The sequence below is a fragment of the Physeter macrocephalus genome, chromosome 20 (assembly GCF_002837175.3).
Source record: "Physeter macrocephalus isolate SW-GA chromosome 20, ASM283717v5, whole genome shotgun sequence".
In the NCBI taxonomy this organism is placed as follows: Eukaryota; Metazoa; Chordata; class Mammalia; order Artiodactyla; family Physeteridae; genus Physeter; species Physeter macrocephalus.
Window position 1 is genome coordinate 110,189,335 of NC_041233.1, and position 26,803 is coordinate 110,216,137.

A 26,803-nucleotide genomic window follows, 5' to 3' on the forward strand; every position below is an offset into this window, starting at 1 on the left:
TAACTGCGCTGGATGATCCAGAAACCACAGGGGTGCTGGACCCGTAGCAGTGCTTCCCAGGGCGGCCAGCTGTCTCCACGGCTGGCTGATTTCACCCGTCGCTCACAGATTCTCTGGGTTTTCCCTTTTCTTCAAAATTGCCATTATCTTGCTTCCTTTGCCAGCTGCACGATGGGGTCACTGACTGTGGACTCTAGTTTTTCTTTGATCACCACGATCCGAAGGTATTTAGTCCGTGTTGATTATCATCGTGTGTGTGTGCAGTCTCTTCCCGCCGAGAGCGTGAGCTCCAGGCACGTGCAGGCGAGCTCTGTGTTTCACATCTGTGCCCGGCGTAGTGGCACCCAAGAGGTATAGTAGTTAAATACGTAGGTGACAAGTTAATCAACGGTCAGGTATTCATGCAATGTACCAGTTAGCGTGTTAATGGAATTAACTCCTTACTGGACCGCCATTACCTATAAGCCATACAGGTTGGTTAGCCCGACGAGCAGCGCTCGTTTTGTCCCGTCTGGTAGGCTTCTTCTGAATGTTTGCGTAGCAGGGACTCGGAAAGCTGGTCACTGGACCGCACACCACCTCGGACGGGCCCCGAGGGCGCCTTTCCTGAAGGCGCAGGTCTGTCTGACCCACACCCCCCCATGTCCCGGCCATTGGGCCGGGCGAAGACATCAGTGTAAGCGTCACGTCACTGCCCTGGTGTCCTGTTTCCCCGCCCTCGGATGGGGCACCGAGCCCAGCTCAGGGCTGAACAGTCAATACGTCCTGTCGTGGTGACTATTTGTCTAAGGGACCAGGCCTGGGAACGGGTCAGGATGCTTCTAAGCCAGGCTGCACGTTCCCTCATTGTTCTCCGGGCAGGAAAGCCCGGTCAGTACGTGACCGTTTAATGTTGGATGAGCTCCAGGGCAATGATTACACTCAAGTCTCCTCCACGAGAAGAGTTCCCGACCCTGCCTCCCCGCCCTACAAGGACCTCAGGGCCCCACTTCTGCATCCCCACCTGCCCTGTGTCAGGGATTCCACAGTCACACGGCACCATTCTCAGTGCTCAGAGCAGGGTTGGTGCTTTGCTCTGTTGGGCGCAGGGGTGCCCGAGATGTTTAAGCAACGACCACACCGGTGACCAGACGCTCTGGGCTCTGACCGGAGGTGGTCAGCGGCTGCATGGATTCAGGCTTTCTCTCCAGGAAGCAGGGCTGAGTGAACTGTGCCCCGGGGGCCCTGCTCTAAGTGCACTGCGGTTGCCCCGGTTGCCCGTCCCGCAGATACAAACCTTGTCTCCCAGCACCGGGCGGAAAGACTTTTCAAGGGTGTGTTTATTATTGTTTGTGGATGAAATGGATAAACATCCAGATTCTCTAAAAGATCCCTCAGTGGGGTCCCCTCTTCTTCTATCCAAGTAGACCTGCGTTTCTCAAAGTGGGGGCTGGTCCGGAGACCACCTGACATAGAATCACCTAGAATGTTTATTAAAATTCGGATTTGGGGCTGACCCCACCCTCTAAGTCCATCTTGGGAGTGTGATCTAGGAATCTACATGATTGGCAAGCCCCCAGGGGATTGTGATACAGGTTAGCACTTGTGAGACCATTAAATGGATGTTTTCCTGCTGCCCCGACCCTAGCCTTGAATATAAACCGGCAACTGTCAGAAACTTTAATAAAGAAAAAAGCTCTGTACTTGCTTAAAAAACAATCTCAAACATAGAAGAAGGTGTGGAAGTAAGTAGCAATGAAAGGATCTCAGGCCAGAGGAAAGTTCCCCTGCGATGGTCTCAAGAACAGTCGCCGAGCAGAGCCCTTGCCCAGCACTGCCGGCGGGAGGCCTGACACCCTGTACGGGGCTCGTGGTGTGACGAGATACATACTGCGGTCGCCTCCGTCTTTGAAGCCCTGGTAAGAGAAGGGGGACGGAGGTCATGACTCGGCAGCGAGCTTCTCTGAATCTTTGCCGCGGCCTGAGTCGCTGAACCGCCTGCACGACCCTGAAGTGCGTGGGGCTGGGCTGGTCGGTGTCACAGGGGGAAAGTCTGGGTCCAGCACGTGAGCGATACACTCAGTCTCACACTGCGACGGTGGACGGGGGACATTCAGACCCCGGACCCAGGTCCCCTGGCTGCAAACCTCTGCTCTTCTCGGCCCGCGGCCCTCCCTCTTTGCAGGGGTTGGTTGGGGGGGGCGCATGTTAAGGTGAAGCTGAAAGCCCCCCTTTTGCGTTTGTCTCCGTTCACGTGGATGGCGATGTGCAGGTCCTCTCAGAGGAGAAGGTTTTTCTCAACCTGGAGAAGGAAGGCCATTTCCATATCCTCCTGAGGTCTTTTTGTTCACAGCTCGGAAGGCGGATGGTGGCAAGAATTTCTCCTGATTGCACCAATCGGACCGTCTCGTGAGACCAGCCTGTACTTTTTCCATTAGCTTTACAAACTTTCCCCGGCCTCGTTTGCCTAAGATGCCGCTTCAGGGTAGGATCTTTCCATTCAGCAATCTGAGACCTTGCGCTCTGCTCATTGCGGCGACCACCCCCAGCCCCGTGACTTAAAATTCTCCCATCTAAGGGAGGAAACAAAGCACGAGGCCCTGCGCTGGCTCTGAGGCCCTGGGTCAGTGATGGTGCCAGAACCAAAGCTGGCAGCTCTCTGCTCTGGAGAGAAACGGTTGCACGGTTTTGTATTCTCCTGAACTATTATTTTATCACACGGTGGTAATAATGCACTGCAAGTGTTTTAAAATATATGTATTAATACTAAAGTAACACGTGCGGGCTTTGGAGCTAGCGATCTTTGTGCAGCATCTGTAGCGCCTGCCCTGGGCCCTTTGGGCCCTGGCTGCCCTCTCAGGAAGGATCCCCTTGCCTTCATGAAGTCAGCGGGCTGTCATCCCTTCCCCAGAGAATCATAGACAGCCTCAAAGGAGATGAGGACAGTGAAAGCGTTTTGTGGTCACCCGTGTGGCCTTGGGGCCTCCCCTCCCCTCCCGGTGATGCCCAGGGCCCGAGAACACACCAGGAACTGGTGAGTGGGGCCTCAGCTTCCTTTGGAAAATTCCTCCCAAACCATCATTGTGAACATACATTTCACTTCAGTTGACAACTGACAGAAAACTAAATATTGTCCTTTTCTCATCTGATTCCTAACAGCTTTACTGAGATATAGTTTATAGATCATACAATTCATCCACTTGGCGTATACAGTTCAGTGGCTTGTAGTATATTCACAGAGGTCCTTGTGATCAATGCCAGGACATGTCTTCACACTGAAGGAGCCCCGCACCCACCGGCAGTCACTCCCCAAATCCCTCCCCAGCCACAGCCACCAACGTGCTTTCTGTCTCCACGGGTTTGCCAGTTCTGGATGTTTCATGGACGCGGAATCCTACAATACGCGCCCTGTGTGTCCAGCTTCTCTCACTCAGCGGGTTTATAAGATTCCTCCACTTTGTGGTGGGCGTCAGTTCCTCTTCTCTTGTTCTGGCTGAATGATGCTCCATCATGCGGCTAATCACCGTTTATTTATCCATCCATCACTTGATGAACACTTAAGTTGTTTCCACTTTGGGGCTCTTATGAATAATTCTGCTGTGAACATTCTTGCACAAGTTTTTATGTGGACGCTTATCTTCATTCTCTTATACCTGGGGGTGGAGCTGCAGGGTCATTTGGGAACATCAGATGTATCCTTCTGAGGAGCTTCCAGACTGGTTTTTTTTTGTTTGCTTGTTTTTTGTTTTTTAACATCTTTATTGGACTATAATTGCTTTACAATGGCGTGTTAGTTCAGCTTTATAACAAAGTGAATCAGCTATATGTATACATATATCCCCATATCCCCTCCCTCTTGCGTCTCCCTCCCTCCCACCCTCCCTATCCCACCCCTCTAAGTGGTCACAAAGCTGATCTCCCTGTGTTATGCGGCTGCTTCCCACTAGCTATCTATTTTACATTTGGTAGTGTATATATGTCCATGCCACTCTCTCACTTCGTCCCAGCTTACCCTTCCCCCTCCCCGTGTCGTCAAGTCCATACCCTATGTCTGCATCTCTATTCCTGTCCTACCCCTAGGTTCTTCAGAACCTTTTTCTTTTTTTTTAGATTCCATATATGTGTGTTAGCATATGGTATTTGTTTTTCTCTTTCTGACTTACTTCACTCTGTATGACAGACTCTAAGTCCATCCACTTCACTACAAATAACTCAATTTCATTTATTTTTAAGGCTGAGTAATATTCCATTGCATATATGTGCCACATCTTCTTTATCCATTCATCTGTTGATGGACTCTTAGGTTGCTTCCATGTCCTGGCTATTGTAAATAGAGCTCCCAGACTGTTTTTAAACTGGCTGAACCTCATCTACTTAATAATGTAGATTTTCAGTGTATTCTATACGATATTGTGATGTATGTATAAATATAAATATGTTTGTATAAAATGTATCCCTCGTTTTGACTTTTTAATTTTCATATTTATATCCATTTATGCTTTCATCTCTGAAGGCTTACAGGCACATGATTCTGTAACAAGAGCAGATTTATGCATGAACCTTGATACATTTACATCCATTGGTGCTGATAGAGTGTCATAGCGTGGAAGATAAATAATTTGAGCTTTTCCTTAATACTCATCGTGCTTTCTGATTTTTTTAATCTCTCTGCTTTCCTTACAGTGGAATCTAGTTCATAATCCTTTGAGCAATAGTGCCACCTTTTCCTTAAAATACATTTCATAAGTTGAACTGTAAGGCAGTTTGAATGGAGAAGAAGAGGATTTTTCGAAAGACATTGGGACTCTTTAAATATATCCTTCGGAAAATCGAATTCTATTAAAATTTATGTGCCGCCCGGCAAGCTCCTTGAGAGCCAGGGCGAGTAGTCAATCATCTTGTTTCTGTCCTTGGTGCCCAATAAATGTGTGTTAGATGAATGACTCATTTTGCTGGGTAAACATATTTGGGGAGAGCATTTTAACACCAAAAAACATCTCCTAAGAGGGGTTGTTCTGCTGTGGTCCTTACTGATGATGTTGCTCTCCAGGCCTCTGGGTTTCTCTCCGTTTGTGCGGACTCCGCGTACACAGTTCACTAACATTGACCTCTATTTTGTGTCTCTTTGGAAAAATAAATTATAGTGCAAGATGCTAGCAAATTGAATTTCAAAGAATAAGCCTCAGAAATGCTGAATGTCAAAGGTTCACGTGGATACCTTCTATTCTGGTTACACTCAGCAATTGCTAATACAAATATGGGTAGTAAGGCCAGGTTTGTGATCTGTGACTTAGAGGGTCTTGGGATCAACAGTGTTTTCAGTAAAATGGACCCGAGGGGCCTTTCAGCGGAGCCAGAGGGACCCTGGGGGACGCTGTTCTCTGTAAAAATCCAGGTGTGGCTTCAGCTGCCGCTTGGAACCCTCAGCATCCAGGAAACACAGTTTCTTCATCACACAGAGCGCTTAGAGGGTCATAAACTCAACAGCGGGCTCTTTAAATAAGCAGAAAGGACATGTATGGGAAAATAAGGGAGGATCTCCAGCAGGGAAAGAGCCTCACTCGGAGCTGCCAACTGCGTAGTGAAGCCAGTGCCTGCCGGCCCCGCTGTGCAGACACCTCTCGGCTTGACACCCCCGGGCTGAACCCCGGCCACATGACCTTGTAAACGAGGTACCGCCGTTAGTGTGGACTCTACTTTGTGATCCTGGCTCTCACCCAGGTCTGGGGGAAATACATCTCCTCAGAGGCATAGGTCATGTGCCCTTCCCCCGGCCCCAGGGGAGTCTGAGAACGGAACTAGTTCTCAGGACTACGTGTGTAGTCCTGCAGGAGGAGCTCACCTCTGCCCGTCACCGTGGCGAATTCTCTGAACGAACAACAACAAAAGGACTGAGACGTCTGTGAGCCAAACAGATGACAAAGACCATCACCACATAATGGAAAAATAAAACGCCCCAGGTAGGAGCTCCGGAGAACTAACTCGGCTACAGAAAACAGCCATACACTCTGGAGTGTGTTACGTATGTGCTAGATATCTGTTTGAGACATTTCTCTGTGAATTCCCTGTATATGTAGGAGATGGGCACCTACACAGGTAGCATGTATACATGTAATTAGACCAACACAAATGGAGAGAGAAATTGTGATGGAAACTGCAACGTTGCTAAGATGTTAATTCTCCGCAGATTGAGGTATCATTTCAGTGCAACCTCAGTCAAAGCTGATGCAATTCAGAGCAGCCTCACTTTTTAGAGAAACGGACAGGAAGATTCTAAAATGTGTGTGGGGCTTCCCTGGTGGCGCGGTGGCTGAGAGTCCGCCTGCCGATGCGGGGGACGCGGGTTCGTGCCCCGGTCCGGGAGGATCCCACGTGCCGCGGAGCGGCTGGGCCCGTGAGCCGTGGCCGCTGAGCCTGCGCGTCCGGAGCCCGTGCTCCGCAGCGGGAGAGGCCACAGCAGTGAGAGGCCCGCGAACCGCAAAAACAACAACAACAACAACAACTGAAACCAAATCCATGCCAAAGTTCCTGCTTGACACGTGTTCCTCAAAAGATATTATCTCTTTCAACATATACATAGCCAAGAAAGGCATAGTTAAGGGAAGGAATATTACCTACATAGTATTATATATCAGCTTTTCAGCACGACAGAGAAAAGGCAGAGTTCCTTCATTTAGAAACTGAGTCTCTTCTTCCCATACTCTGCCAGAATACATGGTCTGACCAAAAGATGTAGGAGTCTTGATAATCTGCTCATCTTTTAACCCTCGCTAATAAAGATGAACAAATCCTCATCCATGGACTTCAACTAGTCTAATCAGATGGACGCAACAGGTCACTTTTCAGAACCTGTTTTCATATCTAAATTGAGTCACTGCAGACCTAACTTTCAAATATTTGGGCATTTTCCAGAAATCTTTCTGTTATTGATTTCTAGTTTAATTTATTTTGGTCCAAGAACATACTTTGTATGATTTCTATTCTTTCAGAGTCGCTAAGGGTTGTTTTATAATATAGTCTATTTTGACGAATGCCCAATGGGGACTCCCTCGAGGAGAATATGGATGATGCTGTTGTGGGTTGGAGACCATCTGCCCTTAAGACAGAGAGCTGTTGGTGTCAGAATAGACCAGGGTTTCTCAGCCTCAGCACTAGTGAGATTTGGGGCCAGACGACTCTTTTCAGATGACGACTATCTGTGCACGACAGAGTTCAGGTAAGCATCTCTGGCTCTGCCCAGCACCCCCTCCCCCCAAGCTGTGACAACAAAACATCTCCAGGCATTCCCAGTTGTCCCGCGGGAGGTGAAATCTCTCAGGATAAGGAAAACTCAAAAAGACAGAATATGTCAATGTGACAGAAGAGTGAGTCTCCCCATCACAATGGTAAACTTCTGCTCACCAAGAGACTCCAATAAGAAGGGGACAAGGCAGGCCACAAAGTGAAGGAAAATATTTGAAATGCATATCTGACAAAGGATTTGAATACCTAAAGAACTCCCACAAAACAAAACTATAAAGACAAATAACCCGATTAAAAATGGGGGGGAAAAGTTGAAAAGTCACTTCCCAAAAGAAGATGTACAAATAACCAATCATCGCATCATTAGTCACCCAGGAAATGAGGAGTAAACTTTAACGAGACACCACTTCACTTTCAGTACAATGGCTCCGCTTGAGGAGAGTGACAGCCCAGAACGCTGATGAGCGTGTGGGTGAGGGTTACGGAAAAGAAACTGTCAGAATTCATCGAGTCCTGAGTATGAGATCTGCGCATTTCACATGTATCGATTTGTCTCAATTTATAACAATGTAGTGGTGTTTATTTTTCTGTTCCTTGATTTCTATTTTAGAAAAAATTATGTTTTTTTCATGACTTCACCTAGGTTTGTTCCTTTCAAAAAAATCAAACAGTTGAAATGTTTTGTTCAGACAAAATCTGACCCGGAAAAGTGGGGACCCCGTCTGAGCAGCCCCCCTGTCAGCTCCCCCAGGTGTGTCCTAAGACGTTTCTACCAAACTCCCAGACATTGTGCATTAGGAACACCTACGCTCCCGTCTGCGTCCCCGACACCATAACCCTGAGCATACCTCCGTCGTAGCACTGCCAGATGTAAGAAAGCCAAACAGTGAAATTTGAGTTTCAGGTAAACAGTGCATTTTTTTAGTATAAGGATATCCCACTGGGGACACGTTTGGAACATACTGATATTAAGAGTTACTTGCTGTTCCTCTGAACTTCAAACTCAACTGGGTGCCCCGCGTTTTTATCTGGCAGTTATTCCTCCATCGTTGCTGTCTTCCGCGCCTGACACTCTTCCTGGCACCCGCTCGAGGAAATCTGCAGAATTTAGTGGAAAGGTACAAAGGCCTTTGTAGGGGTGCTGGCCAGTAAAATAATACACGTGAGGAACAGAGGAGTAGAATCAGAGCAGCAGGTCCAAACGGTCGAGCGAGGCGCGAGGGGAAAGTGCAGGACGCAAGGGCAGCCTCGGCAGAGTATAGCAATTTCACGGACCCCGGGCTGCAGGCAGCTCCTCCCTGACGAACCCCGGCCACCAGCCACCTCCTCTCCGGATGCGTTTCCAGCCACCTGACGTGAACCATTCCTCCGTGAGCCCCCCCTCCAGCCTTCAAGTCAGATGAAGGAACCTGATTCTGAGCCTGTTTCCTGACCCGTTTCAGAAGCCTGTTTATTTTGTCTAAATATTCAAGCATATCCACGTGGATCTGAATAGCTGAATACAGAGGCCTGGCATGTATTTTGTTACGTGAATTTGTTTTTACAATGATCCGAAGTCACAGAAGAGGTTTGTGAGCCTGTGATCCAGCAGACAACTCTGACACAGTTTGCAGAGGGAAAGGAAGAAGTAGAAAACCAGGAAACCTCTTTTATACGACTCCTTTTCACTCTTACAGCTTTCCAAAGTAGGTCTCCAATCTCATTTATGCATATATGACTGTCTAACGTGGGCATCATTTGAAAGGGAAGAAAACTGGAAAACAATGTTTCATGTTATTTTAGAAAACGTTCTATGGTTTCCTCTTAAGAATTTCTGAGCCACCAGAAAGTCTATACATGAAGATGTATTTCCATGCCTGACGACCGGGATGTCGAAGTAGGAGTTAATCTTAGGAGGGAATAACTGAGGGGCTTAAAGGGAACTTCAAAGCGGTATCAACTCCCGAAGACGGATTTCTGAGGAAGAGCGGAACTCCGTCGTCAGGAATGGAGGGAGAGGGACAGGTCCTGGGGTCCCGGCCCCGCTTCCAGTGGGGTCACGGCAGCCCTGCCCCTCCACCGTCGACTCTCCTCCCCGTCTCAGCTCCTGATTCATCTCCGGGTCTGTGATTTGAGGATCGCTGGCCTTCCTGGGCAGCATTAGAAGACGCCAAGCTATGAAAATGTGTAAAGTTCTGTGAACCCTGATGAGGCACCGTTGGGTGTTTTTAACTGTTTAAAACACTTGGTGATAGAGGACCAGACCTCTTGGGCCTTTCTGCTCCTGGGACTCAGCAGCTGCGACCTTGGGGCTAAAAGCATGAGTTTCGGAGCCAGGCTGCCTGGCCCCGGAGTCTAGCTCCGCGTTCGCCCCGGGGGCACCTGGGCAACGTGCGCCTCGGTCTGCCCGTTCGCACAATGAGGCCCTACCGTGTGGGGTTCCCGCGAGCGCTGAATGGGTTGGAACCGGGCCAGAAGCTTACAGGGATCCAGCATAACAGTGTGTAGCAAGCGTTAGCTGTTGTGAGTCTGTAGATTAGCTTTCCATAGTGGAAGCTCTTCTTTAAGCGGCTACCCTGTGTTGGAATAAGGAGATGGTTGGGAGTTTTTAAAATGTGTTTGAAACGTAGAATCACAAATACATGGAATCGTGTGTGGGTACCACCCAGCCACCACCAAAGGGGCATTTGCTATAGTTCTGAGTCACCCCCCGGGTCATGGCGCCAGGCTCTGGGCTGGAAATCTGGATACAGAGATCAAGAAGACACAGCCCTTCTCTTAAAGATTCTCAGAACTTCCATTTGAGAATGTTGCAACGGTGAAGAGGGGTGTTAATCAGCAGGGAAAGCTCTTCTGTCAGAAGGAAGGAAGATAAAAGTGCTAACAGGTAGAAATCCTAGTGTGAGGTCAGCAATTCAAGGAAACGGAAGGAGAGGGGAACCCAGAAAGGTTTCATTTTCGCAGAAACAAACATGAGGCCGAGAGCCTGAGGGTCCGGGCAGCACACCTCCACACACACCACCGAGGCCGCGATGCTCAGGCTCCTGCAGGTGACCCTGGACTAAACACGGTGCAGGTGAGGCTGACGAGGTCACGTCCAAGCTAGCCTGCGCCCCACGTGGCAGCTGTGGGCACTTGGGTGGTCGCACAGCTGCCTGCTTCCAGCTGCGGGCCCACGGAGGTGCAAAGGGACCCGCGGCCGTGCTGGTGCAGACCCCGGCCCGGAGCAGCGGGGGTGACAAGGAGTTGGGCAGGGGCTCGCACCCTTTACGAGCCAAGGTCAGAGCTGGCTCCACGCTCACTTCTCTCCCATTCCCTTTCCTTTCTTTTCTTTTCTTTGTTTTTTCGTTTTGAGTAGAGAGGAGGAAGGTAGGAGCTGGAATATGTTATACACCTGGTTTTACAACAAAAATTATTATTATTATAATTTATAATATAAATTGTATTCTATTAATATCTAAAAATACATATTATTAATTTTACCCCAAATAATGACTTTATAAGAAATGGGCTTTGCTTAATCAGAACTTTTCATTGAGCCCATTTTTTTCTCTTCTGCCCCATTTCTAAAGAAGTAAGGCACAGAGAAAACAATTTACATCAAGAATTTACTTTGAAAAACAAGGGACCATTCTTCAGCCAAATATGGAGTCAGAATTAGCAACCTCATATTTATACACATTTTTATACACAGGCCTGTGCACTGATCCTATTTAATGTTCCCATTGTGATCTGCAACATGAAAGAAGAAGAAACTCATTATTTGTGTCCACATTATTCCAGTTTGGGGTCAAATAAGAGGAATTCTTACTATATTGTGGAAAGTCTGTCACCAAAACCTGAAAGGAGTTCAGTTAGTCGGAAACGTAAGCTAAGCCGAACCTTCTACATGCCAGACACCCTCAAGGTTTTCCCATACTTTTAACGTTTTGCAAAATAACAAGGAGGGGTACCAGAGGAAATAGATTTTTAAAGCTCTTTGAGAGAAAATGATCATTATGATAACAGCATGGATTAGTTTTTTCAGTCTGCTCTCTGCCGTATTGCATAATCTGCACAGCTTCTCATAAGTTAAAACTGAAGGCAAGCCTTTGATTTTTTTCTTTTATTTTTCTGAGTGTGTAAAGCTGCTAAAAGCTACCATGATTTTTATGAGACTCTCATGGTTTTTTGACCCCAGCTCGCTCCTATGGTGTGTGAGTTACCTGTGCTTTCAGCACTTTTTTATTCTATGTGGAGTGATCCTAATGTCACTACCTGATCATAAAAAGTCAGGTTTCAGGGCTTCCCTGGTGGAGCAGTGGTTGAGGGTCCGCCTGCCGATGCAGGGGACGCGGGTTCGTGCCCCGGTCCGGGAGGATCCCACGTGCCGCGGAGCGGCTGGGCCCGTGAGCCGTGGCCGCTGAGCCTGCGCGTCCGGAGCCTGTGCTCCGCAACGGGCGAGGCCACAACAGTGAGAGGCCTGCGAAAAAAAAAAAGTCAGGTTTCAAAGCAAGTTTGTAAATAGGCTCCCCTATTGCTTTTGAGGAAATCGCATCTGTGCGAGCGTCTGTCAGGAATGTTTACATGAGGCAAAGGTGTCCACCGCAGCACCAAGTGTGGTAGCAGCCTCTGGGCGATGCTCGCACAGCTGCTGCGGCCATGCTCACGGAAGCCTCTTCTCTTCTCTCCGTGTCTTTCCTGTAGCCAGAGCTACCTGCAAGCTGCCAGCGACGGGCCTGCCGGCCACAGCCTGGACCCCTCTGCCAACTACGGCTCCCCGAAATTCCGCTCCCGGAACCAGAGCTACATGCGGGCCGTCAGCACGCTCAGCCAGGCCAGCTGCGTCAGCCAGGTGGGGTCCCTTCTCCCTCGCGCCGCCCCGAGTCAGCCCCTGCCAGGGCCGCAGGCCCGGAGCAGACACACGTTCCAGCCTGGAGTCATCCGGCCCGGCTGCGCCCCGGGAACTTTATAAGATCAATGCAGGGGCAGGGGCTGCATTCGTGGCTCTGTCGTTCTTTCTCGCACCTGCTCTGGGCCGTGGTGGCTGACTAGCTGGCCGTCTCGGCCTCCGTCCCCTCCGCGCTGAGCAGCCTCGTGTCACGCCCCCCACGTGGACGGTCCCACCCCGAGGGGACACACAGGGTCTCCGAGCGCCAGCTGCCCAAGTTCGCTGGTGTTTCCGAGGACAGACACCCTCTCAGCTCCAGGAAGGCCGGCAAGGTCACGCCCCCCCTTATGCTTTGAAGGTGCCAGGTGGCAGGTGTGTCCAAACCTTCCCCTTGGCTTCTCGCTGCTTGAGCGAGACGGAGGCCCCAGGTGGAAGAGGGGGACCTGCCGGGGGGCCTCGCCGCGTCCCTGCAGACCTTCTCCCGCCTCCCCGCTGGACCCGGCCCTCCTCGGCCCTCGCATCCTAGTCGCCACTCCGTACACGCCGGTGCCTGGTTCTCAGCGGTCCTGCGGCCCAGTGCGTGGCTGGCGCGGTGGAATATTTTCAGTCTCGCCCTGGGATCCACAACGCGGCCGTTGTCATGGGAGCGGGCAAGCTCTGGGGACGGCGCAGCTACGCGGCTCCCTGGGCGGGAAGGCGAAACGGTCCCGAGGCCGAGGGCCGGGTCAGGCTCTGAGCGCCTCCTCCTCGCCGTGTTGCCCCAGGGGCGGCCTCTGTGCCGAGGCTCCGCCCGGCCGAGTCTCCTGAGCTCACGGTCCCTAGACGGTCTCGGCGTTTACTTTGTTTCTGCTCATCCACCATTCGGATAGTTCTGACGATGCTCCTTTCTCCCAGGAGCCCGGGAGGCTCAGGGCTGCCGCGGCGGGTGCTTTGTTGCGCATCGGGACGGGTGCCGGGGCGGGGCGGCGGGGGGGGCGGTGTCAGGAGACCCGCACGGGGGCGGGGGGGCGCCCTGCATCCTCGCTCACTGAAGGAAGGACGTTCGCCTTCCTCCGTGTCAGGTCCTGCCATCGTCTCTTATCTCTTTCTCGTCTTTGAAAAGCTGTTTCAGTGTGATCGTAGCTCCTTTCTGTCATGCATCCTTTTCTTTTTTAATTATGGAAAAATATACATAACGTAAAATTTACCATCTTAACCGCTCTTCGGTGTCTAGTTCAGTGGCGTTAAGTACATTCACATTGTTGGACAAACACCACCGTCGTCCGCAGAAATTTCTCGTCCTCCCAAACTGACACTGTCCCCACTAAACACTGACTCTCCTTTCTCCTTCCCCAGCCCCTGCCCCACCGTCTACTTTCTGTCTCTGTGGGTCTGAGTCCTCCAGGGACCTCACCCGAGTGACTCATACAGGATGTGTCCTTCTGTGTCTAGTTTATTTCACTTTCCCCCAGGTCCATCCATATGGTAGCCTGTCTCAGAATTTGCCTCCTCTTTAAGGTTGAATTATATTCCATGGTGTGAATGGACCACATCGTGTTTGTCCATCAACAGACACTTGGGTTGCTTCCCCCTCTTGGCTACTGTGAGTAACACGGCTGTGAACGCGGGTGTACAAGTGTCTGTTCACGTCCCTGCTTTCAGTTCTTGTGCACGTGTACCCAGAAGTGGCATTGCTGCGTCAGACAGGAGTTCTCGTTTTAACCTTCTGAGGAAACTCTGTATGGTTTGTCACAGCGGCTGCCCCATTTTCCACCCCTAGCAGCTGTGCGCACGGTCGCGGGGCCCCCACACCCTCACCGTCATGCTTGCTCTGGAATTGGCATCCATCCTGACGCCCACGGAGCCCGCCCCCAGCTGGATGTCGACCTCTCTGCTACCAACGGGACAGTCACCTTTCTCACCATCTTCCCACTTTTCTCTTCTTTGGTTTCTCGGTGCCCGCATTCTCCAGAAGCACTTTAAAGTGCTTTTCCGCGTGTATAGCTCACAAAAGAAATTGGTTGCTTCAGCCCACGCTGGTTATTTACCGCGCTGGCTTAACGTCCCCCGGGGACATTTCCAGTGGGCCTGAGCTGTGGTCTGAGTTGCCAAGCAAAACACCCACTTTTCCAAATCTCCCTCAAACTAGTGAACAAATCAGCTCTCAGAGAACAGGTCACTTCAGTTCCTGTCTAGACCAGTTTGACATCCTTCTCAACTACTTGTTTGGGTGAAAAAAAAGGTCCCCTTCATTTCTAGAACCTCACTGATCAGTTCTGTAGCCGGTTTCCAGCTACTGGCCGAGTGGTCCTCACGGAAATGTCCATCACTCATGTGTGAAACGCACGTGCAAGCTTGACAGTGTCTCTTCCCGATGGAGAAGCTCCTGGCGCAGGCGGGTCTGCAGAGAGGAGGGGATCCACCGAAATCCCGCGTCCTGGAGCCGGTGGGCGCTATAGCAGCATCGCTCAGTTTCTTGCTCTTTCAGGTCGTCTGACGTGGCTCTGTGACATAAATGACATAAAACAATCTGAGACTTTTGGATATAATTCCACCTAAGGGAAAACTTAGATTGAAAGGAATTTGTACTCTAGAAAATGTCATATTTCAAACCAGTGCGAGTGTTTCAGATGCATTTCCCTCACTAGGCACCCAAGGCAGTCATGGTGGGGTGTCGTCATTTGTCTTTGCCCTGAATTTGTGTGTCTCTTTCCTACGTCAGGCACCCTCAAACCACTCGGGTGATGCAGTCGCCCATTAATTTTTCTCTGGTCTTTTCTGACTGAACAACCTTAAGATTCTCTTTCTTACCCTCGGCTTTGGGCCGGCGGTCCCGCCTTTAAATCCCCCCGCAGCACCTTCCTCCGTGGGCTGTTCTCACTGGGATTTGTCCAGTGAAAGGAAAGGAGCCATTATTCTAGCTCCTGAATAATCTCAGGTAGAAGCAGGGGATTCAGGTAAAGCATCTCAGGTAGAAGCAGGGGAGCCAGGTAAACGCATCTCAGGTAGAAGCCAGGACCCATACCCCAGTCTGCAATTAGAGGTGTGGGCAGAAGGTGTCTTCCCTATTGAAGGGGAAATCTGATTCTTTTACCTGCTTTTACTCTGTGAGCAATTAGAGGAAAAGGATTAATTTGGTGTTTAAAACCATACTTTTTAATTTACCTGTCAACAGAACCGGGGGTGTTCAGGAAGTTGTGGGTGACATTTCAAGCAGTGGAATGAATGACTGTTGGACGTGCTGAGCTGAAACAGTGACCAGGTCGTGGCAGCTGTAAGGACACGGCTGAGAGGAGTGACAGGGTGCTGGGGAGCAGAGGGGGTCGGAGGGCAGAGTCTACCCGCGCAGGGAGACCAGCCCAGGTTTCCGGGCCCCTCCGTGAGCCCCGTCTGTGGCCTCTGCCTGAGCCCTGATTCCACTCACACCTTCCCACGCCCCCCAGAGCCTCAGCCCTCCCGTGTCAGGGTCACGGCAAGCATATCCCCACACACGCTTCCATGTTGACAGGTACGGTGACCCCCGGGGGGTGGGCCCTAAATACAGGAGCAGTGAGGGCGGGGCCGTTCATCCAAGTCCCCTCCAACCGTGGGGCAAACACCAGCCCCCCAGGCCCACCCCCGCCTCTGCCCGCGAACCCTGGGCCTGGGAGCCGCTGCACGTCACCTGCCCAACTGGGGCTTTTCGTTCTTAAGATTCCCATCCCTCCCCCACCCCGTGCTCTTTAACCTTGCCTTAGTGCTCTGTGTCACTTTGTTGGGTTTCCATTTGAAACCTCTAGACTTGGCTCCTGGGAAACACACGCGCGTTACCACCTAGAAACCTCAGAAGGCATGTCCCTCCCGCCATCAACTGCACACACGGAGGCCCGCAGCTCACCCGACGGTCAGGCCCCTGCGTGCACATCTCCTACGACCCCTCCACTAGCCAAAGCCTGATCCTTTCTTTTTAAAATACAGTTGGAACGTTTAGGTTCCCAGGGTGACTCTCTACCTGGAAATTAAATCTCAGGCTTGAAAATAATGACTTTACCTGCGGAACCATCTGGCATCCCAGACTGCAGGAGGGCAACAGCGTCGCCGGAGTTTAGGTGATACCCGTGCTGTGTGTACGCAGCAGCCGCGCCGTCCCGGACACGGGCCTGCGCTGCTCGCCTGGGATGAGGATGTGAGCGCGTTGCCGAGCTGGGCGCTAGCGTCCAGGACGCTGAGCGGAAGCCGAGTGAGCTGAGCTTGAGCCGTTTCCAGGAGTCTCGCGGGTGCGGCCTCCACGCCTGGGGTTGTCTGAGCTGTACACAGCCCAGGACACGAAGGCATCACCTGGAAACGGAGAAAGAGGGAAGACTAATGTTCTGAACAGCGTGCGAAGCTCTTAAGCTCCCCGTCTCTCTTGCACTGGTAGTAACTACCAGCCATCCTTTAAAGTTCTGCCCCGGGGTCCACAGGCTTTCAAGGACATCTTGGGAGTTGGCGGTTTTCCTTAGCGTTTTGTAAGAAATAACACAATCAGCTGTTTCCCAAGCGTAAGGAGTCCCAGTGCTGATTTCAAATTAATTATGCTGAAAATGGAAGACGGTAAGTGAAGGTGGGGGTGACCTGTGCTCTCTTTTCCTTTGCGACGTGGCCGTGATGACCTTGGCTGGGTCTCGCCATCCCCCGGGCTGTCGGTCGTTCCAGATGAGCGAGGCGGACATCAACGGGCAGCTCGAGTCGGTGTGTGAATCCGTCTTCAGCGAGGTGGAGTCTCAGGCCATGGACGCCCTGGACCTCCCGGGAGGCTTCCGCACACGGAGTCACAGTTACCTCCGCGCCATTCAAGCTGGTTACTCCCAAGACGATGAACGTATCCCCATGACGATTCCCTCTGACGTCAGCTCAACCGCCAGACCCACGGCAGGTAAGGGACGCCCTCTGACCTTCCGGGGGCACGTACAGGCGTGTGCCGCCTCTGTCCTGCAGGGAGTGGGTGTAAGTTACCCCCCAAACGTTTGGACACTTCCCAGTTACTCTTGTGACGTGGTCCTGTTTGCAATGGTGTTTTGAAACATTTCTTTCATAGATAACCTTTCTTCTTCTTAGGATGAAATCTGTTGCTTGTCAAGGTACTCTACAATACTCAAGTAGAGTCTTCATAAAGTTTTATATAGGAAATTTGGAAGGTGATCGTGTCCCAAATACCAAGGTTTAACAGATTGCAGGAAAGCCTCAGCTGACGTGCGATGACTCCTAGGGTCCTTCAGCGCGGGTCCAGCCTGAGTCTCTGTGGCCCGGTGAGCAGATCCATAAGCGCGATTCAGTGCCGCAGGGCAAGTCGATTGTTAATGTAAATTCTCTCATCTTCTCGGGGCTGTGCAGGTTCAAGGTCACAGTTTCCTTCAGTTCTTAGGGAAAACCACATCCACCCCTTTGAAAATGTACCACCTAAACTAAATATCACTGCACTATGGTTATTTATACAACACCGTGAATAAGCATGGCCTGGGGACACCCCTAAAACGGCCAGCATCAAAGTCGCCGAGCCACATAGAAAGGCCAAGCCGAGCAGCCCAGGTACAGGCAGCGGTGCGCAGAGTGTGAGGTGTGGACCTGCGGTCGCGCGGGGTGGGGGAACAGGGACAGTTCTGGGAAGGACTGGAGAGAAGCTGGCTCAGGTGTCAGCACGGGGGACCGGAGCGGGGGAGGGCCCGTGTCACCACGCCAGGGACGGGGCTGGCTGCGTCTGAAGCCAAGACAGTGGGCGCGACTTTGGGGCGACCGCGTGTGATTACAAGTTGCAGGCCTCAGGCCGCTGCCGTAAACCTCTGCTGTCCCACGCAGCACCTGTAGCGGGGACGCGAGGCGAACCAGATTCGAACCCGCTCCGTCATCCCTCTAAGACCTTGGGCGGGATAGCTTGTCAGATTCTCGGTTCTCCGTGGTGTCCGAGAGAAGCGGCAGCTCTGAGTAACGGGTTAGGTCAGCCTGAGGATTAGTGAGCAGAGCACTGTGGGCCTCGGTGACCTTTTTATGTTGTCCTGTGGCCCAGGGTGGAGGTGGTGATGCCCTCCGACGGCCGAGCCCGGGGCCTTCCGAAGAAACGCCGGGAGTCACCGCGGGGGCTGTTCCGGAAGCCCGGCCCTGCGGGAGCCACGCGGGGCTGCAGGGGCGGCCGTCGGGGGCTTGCGGGCGGCAGGACTGCACGCCTTGGGGGCCCTGTTGTCCGTGAAGTTGGGGACCGCCCCTCGTAGGGGTGGAAAAACGTGTGGAACGTGAGCAAACTTAGGGAAGTAACGAGGCTTACCGTCCTTGCAGTTTATAAAAACACACTTAAGGGGTAATTACTGATATAGTCACCCATATTCACTCCTACGAGCAAGTGACAATTAAGCGCTCTCCGGGTCTTCAGAAATGCTTTGAAACAATAATTACCTAGTGGGAAATGACTTTATTGTTTATAGCGCTGTCATTCCAGGGAGAATAAAAATAAAACAGGTTTCACAGAGATAATACAAGAACCAGTGCAGAACTCAGACTAAAATTCTAATTTATGTACATATCATTTTGCCAAGTACATTTTTGTATTGTCAACATGTATGCACCAAAAAAACCCCAAAATGCTTCTCTTCAAAGTTTCTCCTGGATCTTGGCCTAGTTATGGAGTCACAGTTTCCTCAGGACTGTGGTAGAGCCAGAGAGCAGGCGTGCCTTCCAGAGTTAGCGAATGGTCTGGGAAATAAGAGAAGAGATGGAAAACCTTAGGAGAAATATCGAGTTGCCTTGAAATAATTGAAATATCAAGTTACAGGTTGCCTTTTTGAAGAAATGTAGGTGCAGATGAATCCTTAATTCCTCCCTTCCCCTGTTTTACTCTAAGCATTGTAAACTGAATATTTATATTTCTTTCCTAAATAGAATTGAGATGGCATGCAACAATAGTCTACTTAATACGACTGTGAAAAATACCAAAGAAATGAGAAACCTCTGTCTGGAAAAACATAGGAAAACAAAAGCCTCCAACTGAGCAGGATGTAATGCCCACTTTCTGTTAAAGCTGAACTTCCAGTTAGAGTCAGAGTCTCCCGTCAGAGAGGCAGAAACAGGGTTTCAAGGATTTTGTGTTAAAATACTGTTTGGAAGATCATATAACATTTAATAGCTATCCTTGGTTGACGTGTGCATATGTATGGAGAGAGAGAGAGATTATTTTGACACAATGAGTTTCTTTTATACTTCTAAAATCAGCTTTTGAAAATAATTCCCCAAAAAAGCTATTTTCAAAGACATTCCCGGTGATTATTTTGAAGAATAAGATGTATTTAAATGTTTCTTTTTGAGCTTGAAACATGAAAGTTGGTGTTCTTTTGTTGTCTCACCTATACGAATGCAAATATGTAATATTAATATTCTAATAATAATTAAATATCAACCATATGCATGAAAGGCTTATTAAGAGCTTTAGAATATGTATTAGGCATTCTATTTTCTTTATATTTTTTTATTTTTTTATTTATTTTTTTTTTTTGTGGTATGCGGGTCTCCCTCTGTTGTGGCCTCTCCCGTTGCGGAGCACAGGCTCCAGACGCGCAGGCTCAGCGGCCATGGCTCACGGGCCCAGCCGCTCCGCGGCATGTGGGATCTTCCTGGACCGAGGCACGAACCCGGTTCCCCTGCATCAGCAGGCGGACTCTCAACCACTGCGCCACCAGGGAAGCCCCTCTTCAATAAATGTTTCTTTTTGAGCTTGAAACATGAAAGTTGGTGTTCTTTTGTTGTCTCACCTATACGAATGCAAATATGTAATATTAATATTCTAATAATAATTAAATATCAACCATATGCATGAAAGGCTTATTAAGAGCTTTAGAATATGTATTAGGCATTCTATTTTCTTTATATTTTTTTATTTTTTTATTTATTTTTTTTTTTTGTGGTATGCGGGTCTCCCTCTGTTGTGGCCTCTCCCGTTGCGGAGCACAGGCTCCAGACGCGCAGGCTCAGCGGCCATGGCTCACGGGCCCAGCCGCTCCGCGGCATGTGGGATCCTCCCAGACCGGGGCGCGAACCCGGTTCCCCTGCATCGGCAGGCGGACGCGCAACCGCTGCGCCACCAGGGAAGCCCCCATATATTTTTTTATTTTTTTATACAGCAGGTTCTTATCAGTTATCTATTTTATACACATCAGTGTATACGTGTCAATCCCAATCTCCCAATTCATCACACCACCACCACCCCGCCACTTTCCCCACTTGGTGTCCATACATTTGTTCTCTACATCTGTGTCTCTATTTCTGCCCTGCAAACCGGTTCATCTTTCCAATTTCTTTCCTTTTATTTCTTTTTGTTCTCTGATTGCCGTGGCTAGGACTTCCAAAACTCATCTCTACAAATGACCCAATTTCGTTCCTTTTTATGGCTGAGTAATATTCCATTGTATATATGTACCACATCTTCTTTATCCATTCGTCTGTCTATGGGCATTTAGGTTGCTTCCATGACCTGGCTATTGCAAATCATGCTGCAATGAACACTGGGGGTGCATGTGTCTTTTTGAATTATGGTTTTCTCAGGGTATATACCCCTTAGTGGGATTGCTGGGTCATATGGTTGCTCTATTTTTCGTTTTTTAAGGAACCTCCAAACTGTTCTCCATAGTGGCTGTATCAATTTACATTCCCACCAACAGTGCAAGAGGGCTCCCTTTTCTCCATACCCTCTCCAACATTTGTTGTTTGTAGATTTTCTGATGCTGGGCATTCTATTTTCAACCTTGCCAGGTTCATGCTGCTAGTAAATGTTTTGCTTGTTTGGGGGGCTTGAGTTCACCTGTTTTTCCCTCAGCCCTTCAAGGCGGTGGTGATTCAGCTGAAACAGACGCTTGCAGTCTAATCTCCAGGGAGCTGAAATAGGACCAGAATCCACTGCTCAGCCCTGGGACCTGCAACCGTGGGCATATCTCCATCCCACTGTTTCTCTTGTTACGAAAAAACCCACTTACTGATTAGGGTCCTCTCGCTAAATGAAGTGGCTTTGAAAACATCTACTTTCATTTCACACATGTTTTCTTTCTCATCTGTGAAGTGATTTATCAGATAGATTTACTTGTCTAAGTATGCATTTCACCTGATTTTCCTAGGGAGAGAAGGTTATTGATATCATGGAGGAAAACTCTATAAAATTAGATTATACTGATTTTTCTCTGGGTCAAAAATTGTCTCAGCATATGTCAGACCTGATTCCAGAAGTCATCACAAGGAAGGGAAAATCCTTACAAAGCACGACAGAGGAAACAGCCATAAACCTCGTTTTATTTGGTTGTTTATGTTTCTATAGTACCTTGTCCCTGAAGCATACATCATGATTTCCAGTTCCCAAGACAGCCTCCATCGTGTGCGGTCTGGCACCTTCCTAAGCTCTGGCCACGTGGCTCCAGCCTGTTCCCCCAGGACGTCCCCTCCAACTCCCACCCGCCTTCCTTCTTCAAGCCAGGACCCTTGGGGATTCCATGGGGCCATCACGATAGCAGGAGTGATCAGTCACTACAAAAAATAACTGTTTAACTTGTGGAGAAGTGAACCAGTCAGATTTAACATTTAACATCCTATGCCCTGAATAATCAGTGATTCAATAAATGAATTCATGCTTGCATAAAGAAACGGATGGATGAATGAATCATTCAGCTGGATTTTAGGATCCTGCAGAGATCCAAGCGCTGTGGGGCCGACCCCTCAGGCCTCCCAGGCAGCCCGACCCTTGCACCTGCGTCACCCTCTTTGCTGCGCACCCGGCCGTGCTCACCTGGAGCTCTGCTTAGCCTTCCAGCTGGTCCCCTAAGTGCCTTCTCACCCACCCTCCACCCAACTTTCTGAAAATTCAGCCTGGTCCAGCACTGCCCACCTGGTACCCCCATGGTTTCGTGGTTTCCGTGAGCCGAGGCGACAGTGTCTGCCGCCAGTGTGTGACCCGGATGACCCGGCCCGGCCCCCAGCTGCCCTCTCACCCCCCTCCCCTGGCACTCACCCCTCCTCACAGTCTCTCACTTCTGGGCTTTGGCATATCCTATTTGCTGAGACCAGAATTTGCTTTTTCGGATTTTTTTTTTTTTTTTTTGCCGAATTCTTAGCTATGCTTGCAGAGTCAACCCAGGAATCATTTCTTCCAGGAAGCCTTCACTGATTTGCTCTTCATCTAATTCCTTTCCTCCTACCCCCCTATCAGATGCGTCCCAACAAAGGTACATATTTATTAAAACAAAAAAAATCCTAATTTTCATTTATGTTTAAAATGTACTGGGAATTCCCTGGCAGTCCAGTGGTTAGGACTCCACGCTTTCACTGCCGAGGGCCCGGGTTCAATCCCTGGTCGGGGAACTAAGATCCCACAAGCCGTGAGCTTGGCCACAAAAAAATAAAAAAATAAATTAAATGTACTTCCCTTTTAAAGATATAGAGATATGAGATGGCAAAACATTTAGGCTACGGTAGCAAATTATATTTACTATTTGCGTATACTTACATCCTCTCATAAATATGTTTAGAAAGCATCAATACTATGGCTTTTATTTTTTACAATATGTTAGTTAAAAAAACATTAAATTAAAACAAGTTATTTAAATTCACAAAATTATAAAATATTCTAAGAACTTTGGAAAGAAAATAATTTTGCTCTCAGGAAGAAAGAAATAGTGTGGCAATGCTTTTCAATCAAATCACTCACTGTCAGGATTTAGTTTTCTTTCCTTGCGATGAGGTAGAAAAGAATTAACATTGGAAATCAGAGGAATGTGTCCATAAAGTGCTGTATGTACACAGAGTTTATTGATTATCTGGACTTAATGATTTTCCATACATGATCTTTAAAACGCACTAAAAAGTATAATGCACTTGTTACTTTTGCAACTTCAGATTTTTCTTCTTTGCTTATCGTTTCCAAGAAACACTTTGACAATTTAATGTGGTGTATTTGGACTTATACAAAATGGCTTCCTGTTAGGTATTTCTATTTTCTGGAGAATTCGCCTTTAAGAAAAATTACCCTTTGAAGCATCGTTCAGAAAGGGAAGAGAAGGAGACTTCCTGAAACCTGTTTGTCTTATGCTATCACTGTCTTTCCCATTCTGTTTGCTAGTGGTTGGTTGATTTTTGCTTTGGACTAGCGGTTGAGGACTAAGGCATTTCCAACTGAGGAACGTTGGAAAATTCTATGTGTGATACCAGTGATGGTTAAGTTTATGTGTCAACTTGCCAGGCTTGGATGTTTAGTCAAACTTTATTCTGGGTGTTTCTGTGAGGGTGTTTCTTTGACAAGTTAACTTTTGAGTGAATAGACTGAGTGAAGCAGATTGCCCTCCCTAATGTGGGTGGGCCATGCCCAATCAGTTGAAGGCCTGAACAGAACAAAAAACTGACCTTCCCCTGAGTAGGAGAGGATTCCCCCTGCCTGACTGTAGGAAATCTGCTTTTTCCTGCCTTAGAACTTGAACTGAAACATCAGCTTTTCCTGGGTCTTGGGCCTGCCAGCCTTCGGACTGGAACTTATCCATCAGCTGTCTCTCCCAGCTGGCTGACTGGCCCCCCAGACCTCCAGTCCTGACAGCCCCCATAGTCACATGAGCCAATTCCTCACAATAAACCTCTTTCTCTATGTATGGATACATTCTCTTGGTCTGTTTCTCTGGACAGACGTGACTAATACAGTATCTCCAAAGAATATTTCTTCAGGTTCTGCATTTTAAATGGTCAGAGTATTTACACAGAGAATTTTCACCAGCAGGCCTTCTCTCTCTCTGGCAAAAACCTGGACTTTAACGAGATGGATCAGAATCTTCTGTCCTTGTGGCTGGGGGGACGGGTGAGGGGAGGGTTCATTAAGATGAAAGGTGTTTTCACAGATGTTGATAAGCTACGTTTGAAAATGATCAATCAGGTAGATCTAAAAGTATGAAAACACCATTCGTTTCAGAAAGCCGGCAGTTACCAACAATCACATGACAGGTTTTAGGCACGTCCAGAGAGCTGGCCTCTAGGACAGTGTGCTCCCTGTGGACATGCGTGGCCCAGCCTCACACCCAAGGCAGCAAATGCTACCTTCTGGGGGCCACACCCTCCCGTGGGGCCCGGGGACATCAGAGAAAAGAAGTCCCACTTGGCGGTTCAGGTGAGTCTCTGAGAGTGTCCCCGCTGCCAGGACTGGGTTGGCACTGGATGGGTGACTCATTAACCAGGGCTGTCAGCGTGCATGAGCCATAGGGCAAGTGAAATTCTGATCTAGGAAGAGAACCGAGGGTGGCAGCCAGAGAAGCCAGTGTCCATCACCATAAAGGAGGGAGTGAGAGGCCCAGCATCAGAAGCAACCAAGAGACAGTCAGCTGGCTGAGGGAGGGCCCAGGACTCAGCAGAAACAGGGCCCGGAGCTCATCCTGACTGCTGGGTTAAGGGCATGTAGTTCCAGGGAGAAGGTTCCCATCCTCCCCTAGCAGGTCTGCAGCTGACGCCCTGCAGGAAACTGTAACAAGGAAGCTGGCAAGTCTCCCCACAGAGGCCACGGGCTCCAGAATTGAGGTCCCCAACCTGGAATCCATGGGCCCCTGGGGGTCCCTAATATATCCAGGAATTCGGGGCCACATGAACTGAGGTGGGATAAAAAGTGGATCTTTATTTTTTCCGACGTCTAACTGTAACTCACAGTGCCCTGGGTTACGGAACACGCTCACGTTAGCAGTGCGTCTGACTCTGAGTGCTGGAGTCAGTTCAGAGTCGCCCTACGATTCCTGCAGGGATCTTGAAACACCGTTTATGCTCATCAGACTTTGAAATTACAGTAGTTATTAGTCCCATTGCCGGATCTCATTATGTACTGCATTAATAGACACGAACATATCACAAACATTTTTAACATTTTGATGATTATATTTTGATGTAATTTTTTAATCCTCTGCATTTTCGTTTTTGAATTTAAAACGTTATCTTGAGAAGGAGGGTGTCAGCTTGACCGAGCTGCTGACGGGTCACAGCCCAGCGGCAGGTATCACAGTAGTATTTCTCTGCTCTGACCAACGAGGCATCCAGCAGCCACAGGGTAAGATATGTGCAGTTTTCAGTATTTGCAGTATTAGGTTTTCTTATAGATAATCGATGTCAGAAATTACTTTAACTTTTACTGTTGACTGTCTTCCTCCACTGCCATGAGAGCAAGCACTTTTAGGAGCCGTTAAACACTGTATCAGAAACTTCTAGAACAGGGGCTGGAGTTTACCACCCACGAGTGTTCAGTTGCCTCAGAGGACACAGTACACGACAGGGGGACAGTATGCAGCCAAAGAGGCCCAGGGTTCCTTTGTCCTCTCACTGCTGCTCACACAGATCACGCCTTCTGATAGCAGCAGCATTTGTGCAAACACCGCGGGGCGAGGAGGCCCGAGGTCTGCTCGGGGTGGGGTCTTTCATGGCGCGCTGGCCACACGGGCACCTGCAGCTACATGACCGGTCTTACCCCAGCAGGCTCTGGTGAAGCCAGCTGGAAATCACAAATGCCACTGTCACTACTAAGCAAGGCTGCTACTCACAGGCTGGCACATCCTGTCCAAGACGGTGCACAAACCCATGGTGCTGGGGCATCGTTGATCTCTAGTTACCGTATTTCCTAGTATCAGCCAAGGTCAGGACCACACTTGGGCGCTTTGGGATTTGCTGCAGCTGAGTTTAGATTTGCCCAGTCTCCTGATCTGTACACCTGGGCTGTACAGGACTCAGTAAATATTTGTTGAATGTAAGAATCGTTGACTTGAGAATTTACAGCGTATAAAATATTTAAATCTATTTACACTAACAGTTTGCACTCACTTAATATTTAAAATTCAGTATTTAAACTCCCCCTCTGCTAAGCCCTTCCCTCAGAACTCTCGTTCAGCTTTTTCTCTCGGATGTTTTTCTTTGGACGGTACCAACTCATAGTACCCACCGACTTCTTTTTCAGATATTCATTGTGATATGTGAGCGGATCACCTACAACTTAGCTGTGCAAGAAATAACACAGTAGTTTATTTTCTTTAAATCAGTTTAATACCAATTCTGAGTGTCCCACCCCTCCTGCCTGATATTCAGCCTTGGTCATTTTGGGGTGAACCCAGGGCATTACAAGGCCAGGACTCCCATGTGGCATCAAGGCACCTGGAGGCCCCCCGTCACGGACACCCGCCGCCCTCAGGTCTCCGTGTCCCTTTCCGCATGGCCTCAGGGTTCTTGGGCCTCCGCTGCATGGCCAGGACTCAGCTTCTCAGAGACCCACAGGTTCTCCTCCTGCCACCATTCTCTGCAGATCTCTGCTCTCTGCCCTCTCCCCGCCAGCCCCTGGGCAGCCTCTGTTGGGTCTAGGTTTTTACCAAAGTCAAGGCGAGGTTAACCTGGAGTTACCTTCCCCCAACAAAATCTTTGCAGAGAGGAACCCCAGAGCTGCTTGCAGTGGGAAGGATTGTGGGAAAAAACATACAAATAGTATCCCGAAGTTTTATCCTGCGATGTAGGTCAAGTGCAGAGGTTTTCCCAGAATGGCAGCAACCCATGCCTGTTAATTACTCCTCAGATGACATCTGAGCACTTCTGGAAAGAGGTCCTTAGTGGCCCAGTAATTGCAAAATCGTTTCAGGTGATCCTTCCAATTTTGATTTTGATTCCCTGAAAAGGTAAGAATTATTCAGGCATATAAACTGAATTTGAGGGGCTTCCCTGGTGGCGCAGTGGTTGCGCGTCCGCCTGCCGATGCGGGGGAACTGGGTTCGCGCC

General features: G+C 49.4%; 1 protein-coding gene across 1 annotated transcript in view; it reads left to right on the forward strand.

The window, feature by feature from the left end:
- The window catches only part of DLGAP2 (DLG associated protein 2), a 149,115-nt gene that overhangs the window by 82,314 nt on the left and 39,998 nt on the right, over window positions 1–26,803 (forward strand). The window contains exons 4-5 of the mRNA XM_024115796.1: window positions 11,887–12,034; window positions 16,724–16,943. Of these exons, the coding sequence (XP_023971564.1) occupies window positions 11,887–12,034; window positions 16,724–16,943 (368 nt within the window). The remainder of the gene's footprint in view (window positions 1–11,886; window positions 12,035–16,723; window positions 16,944–26,803) is intronic.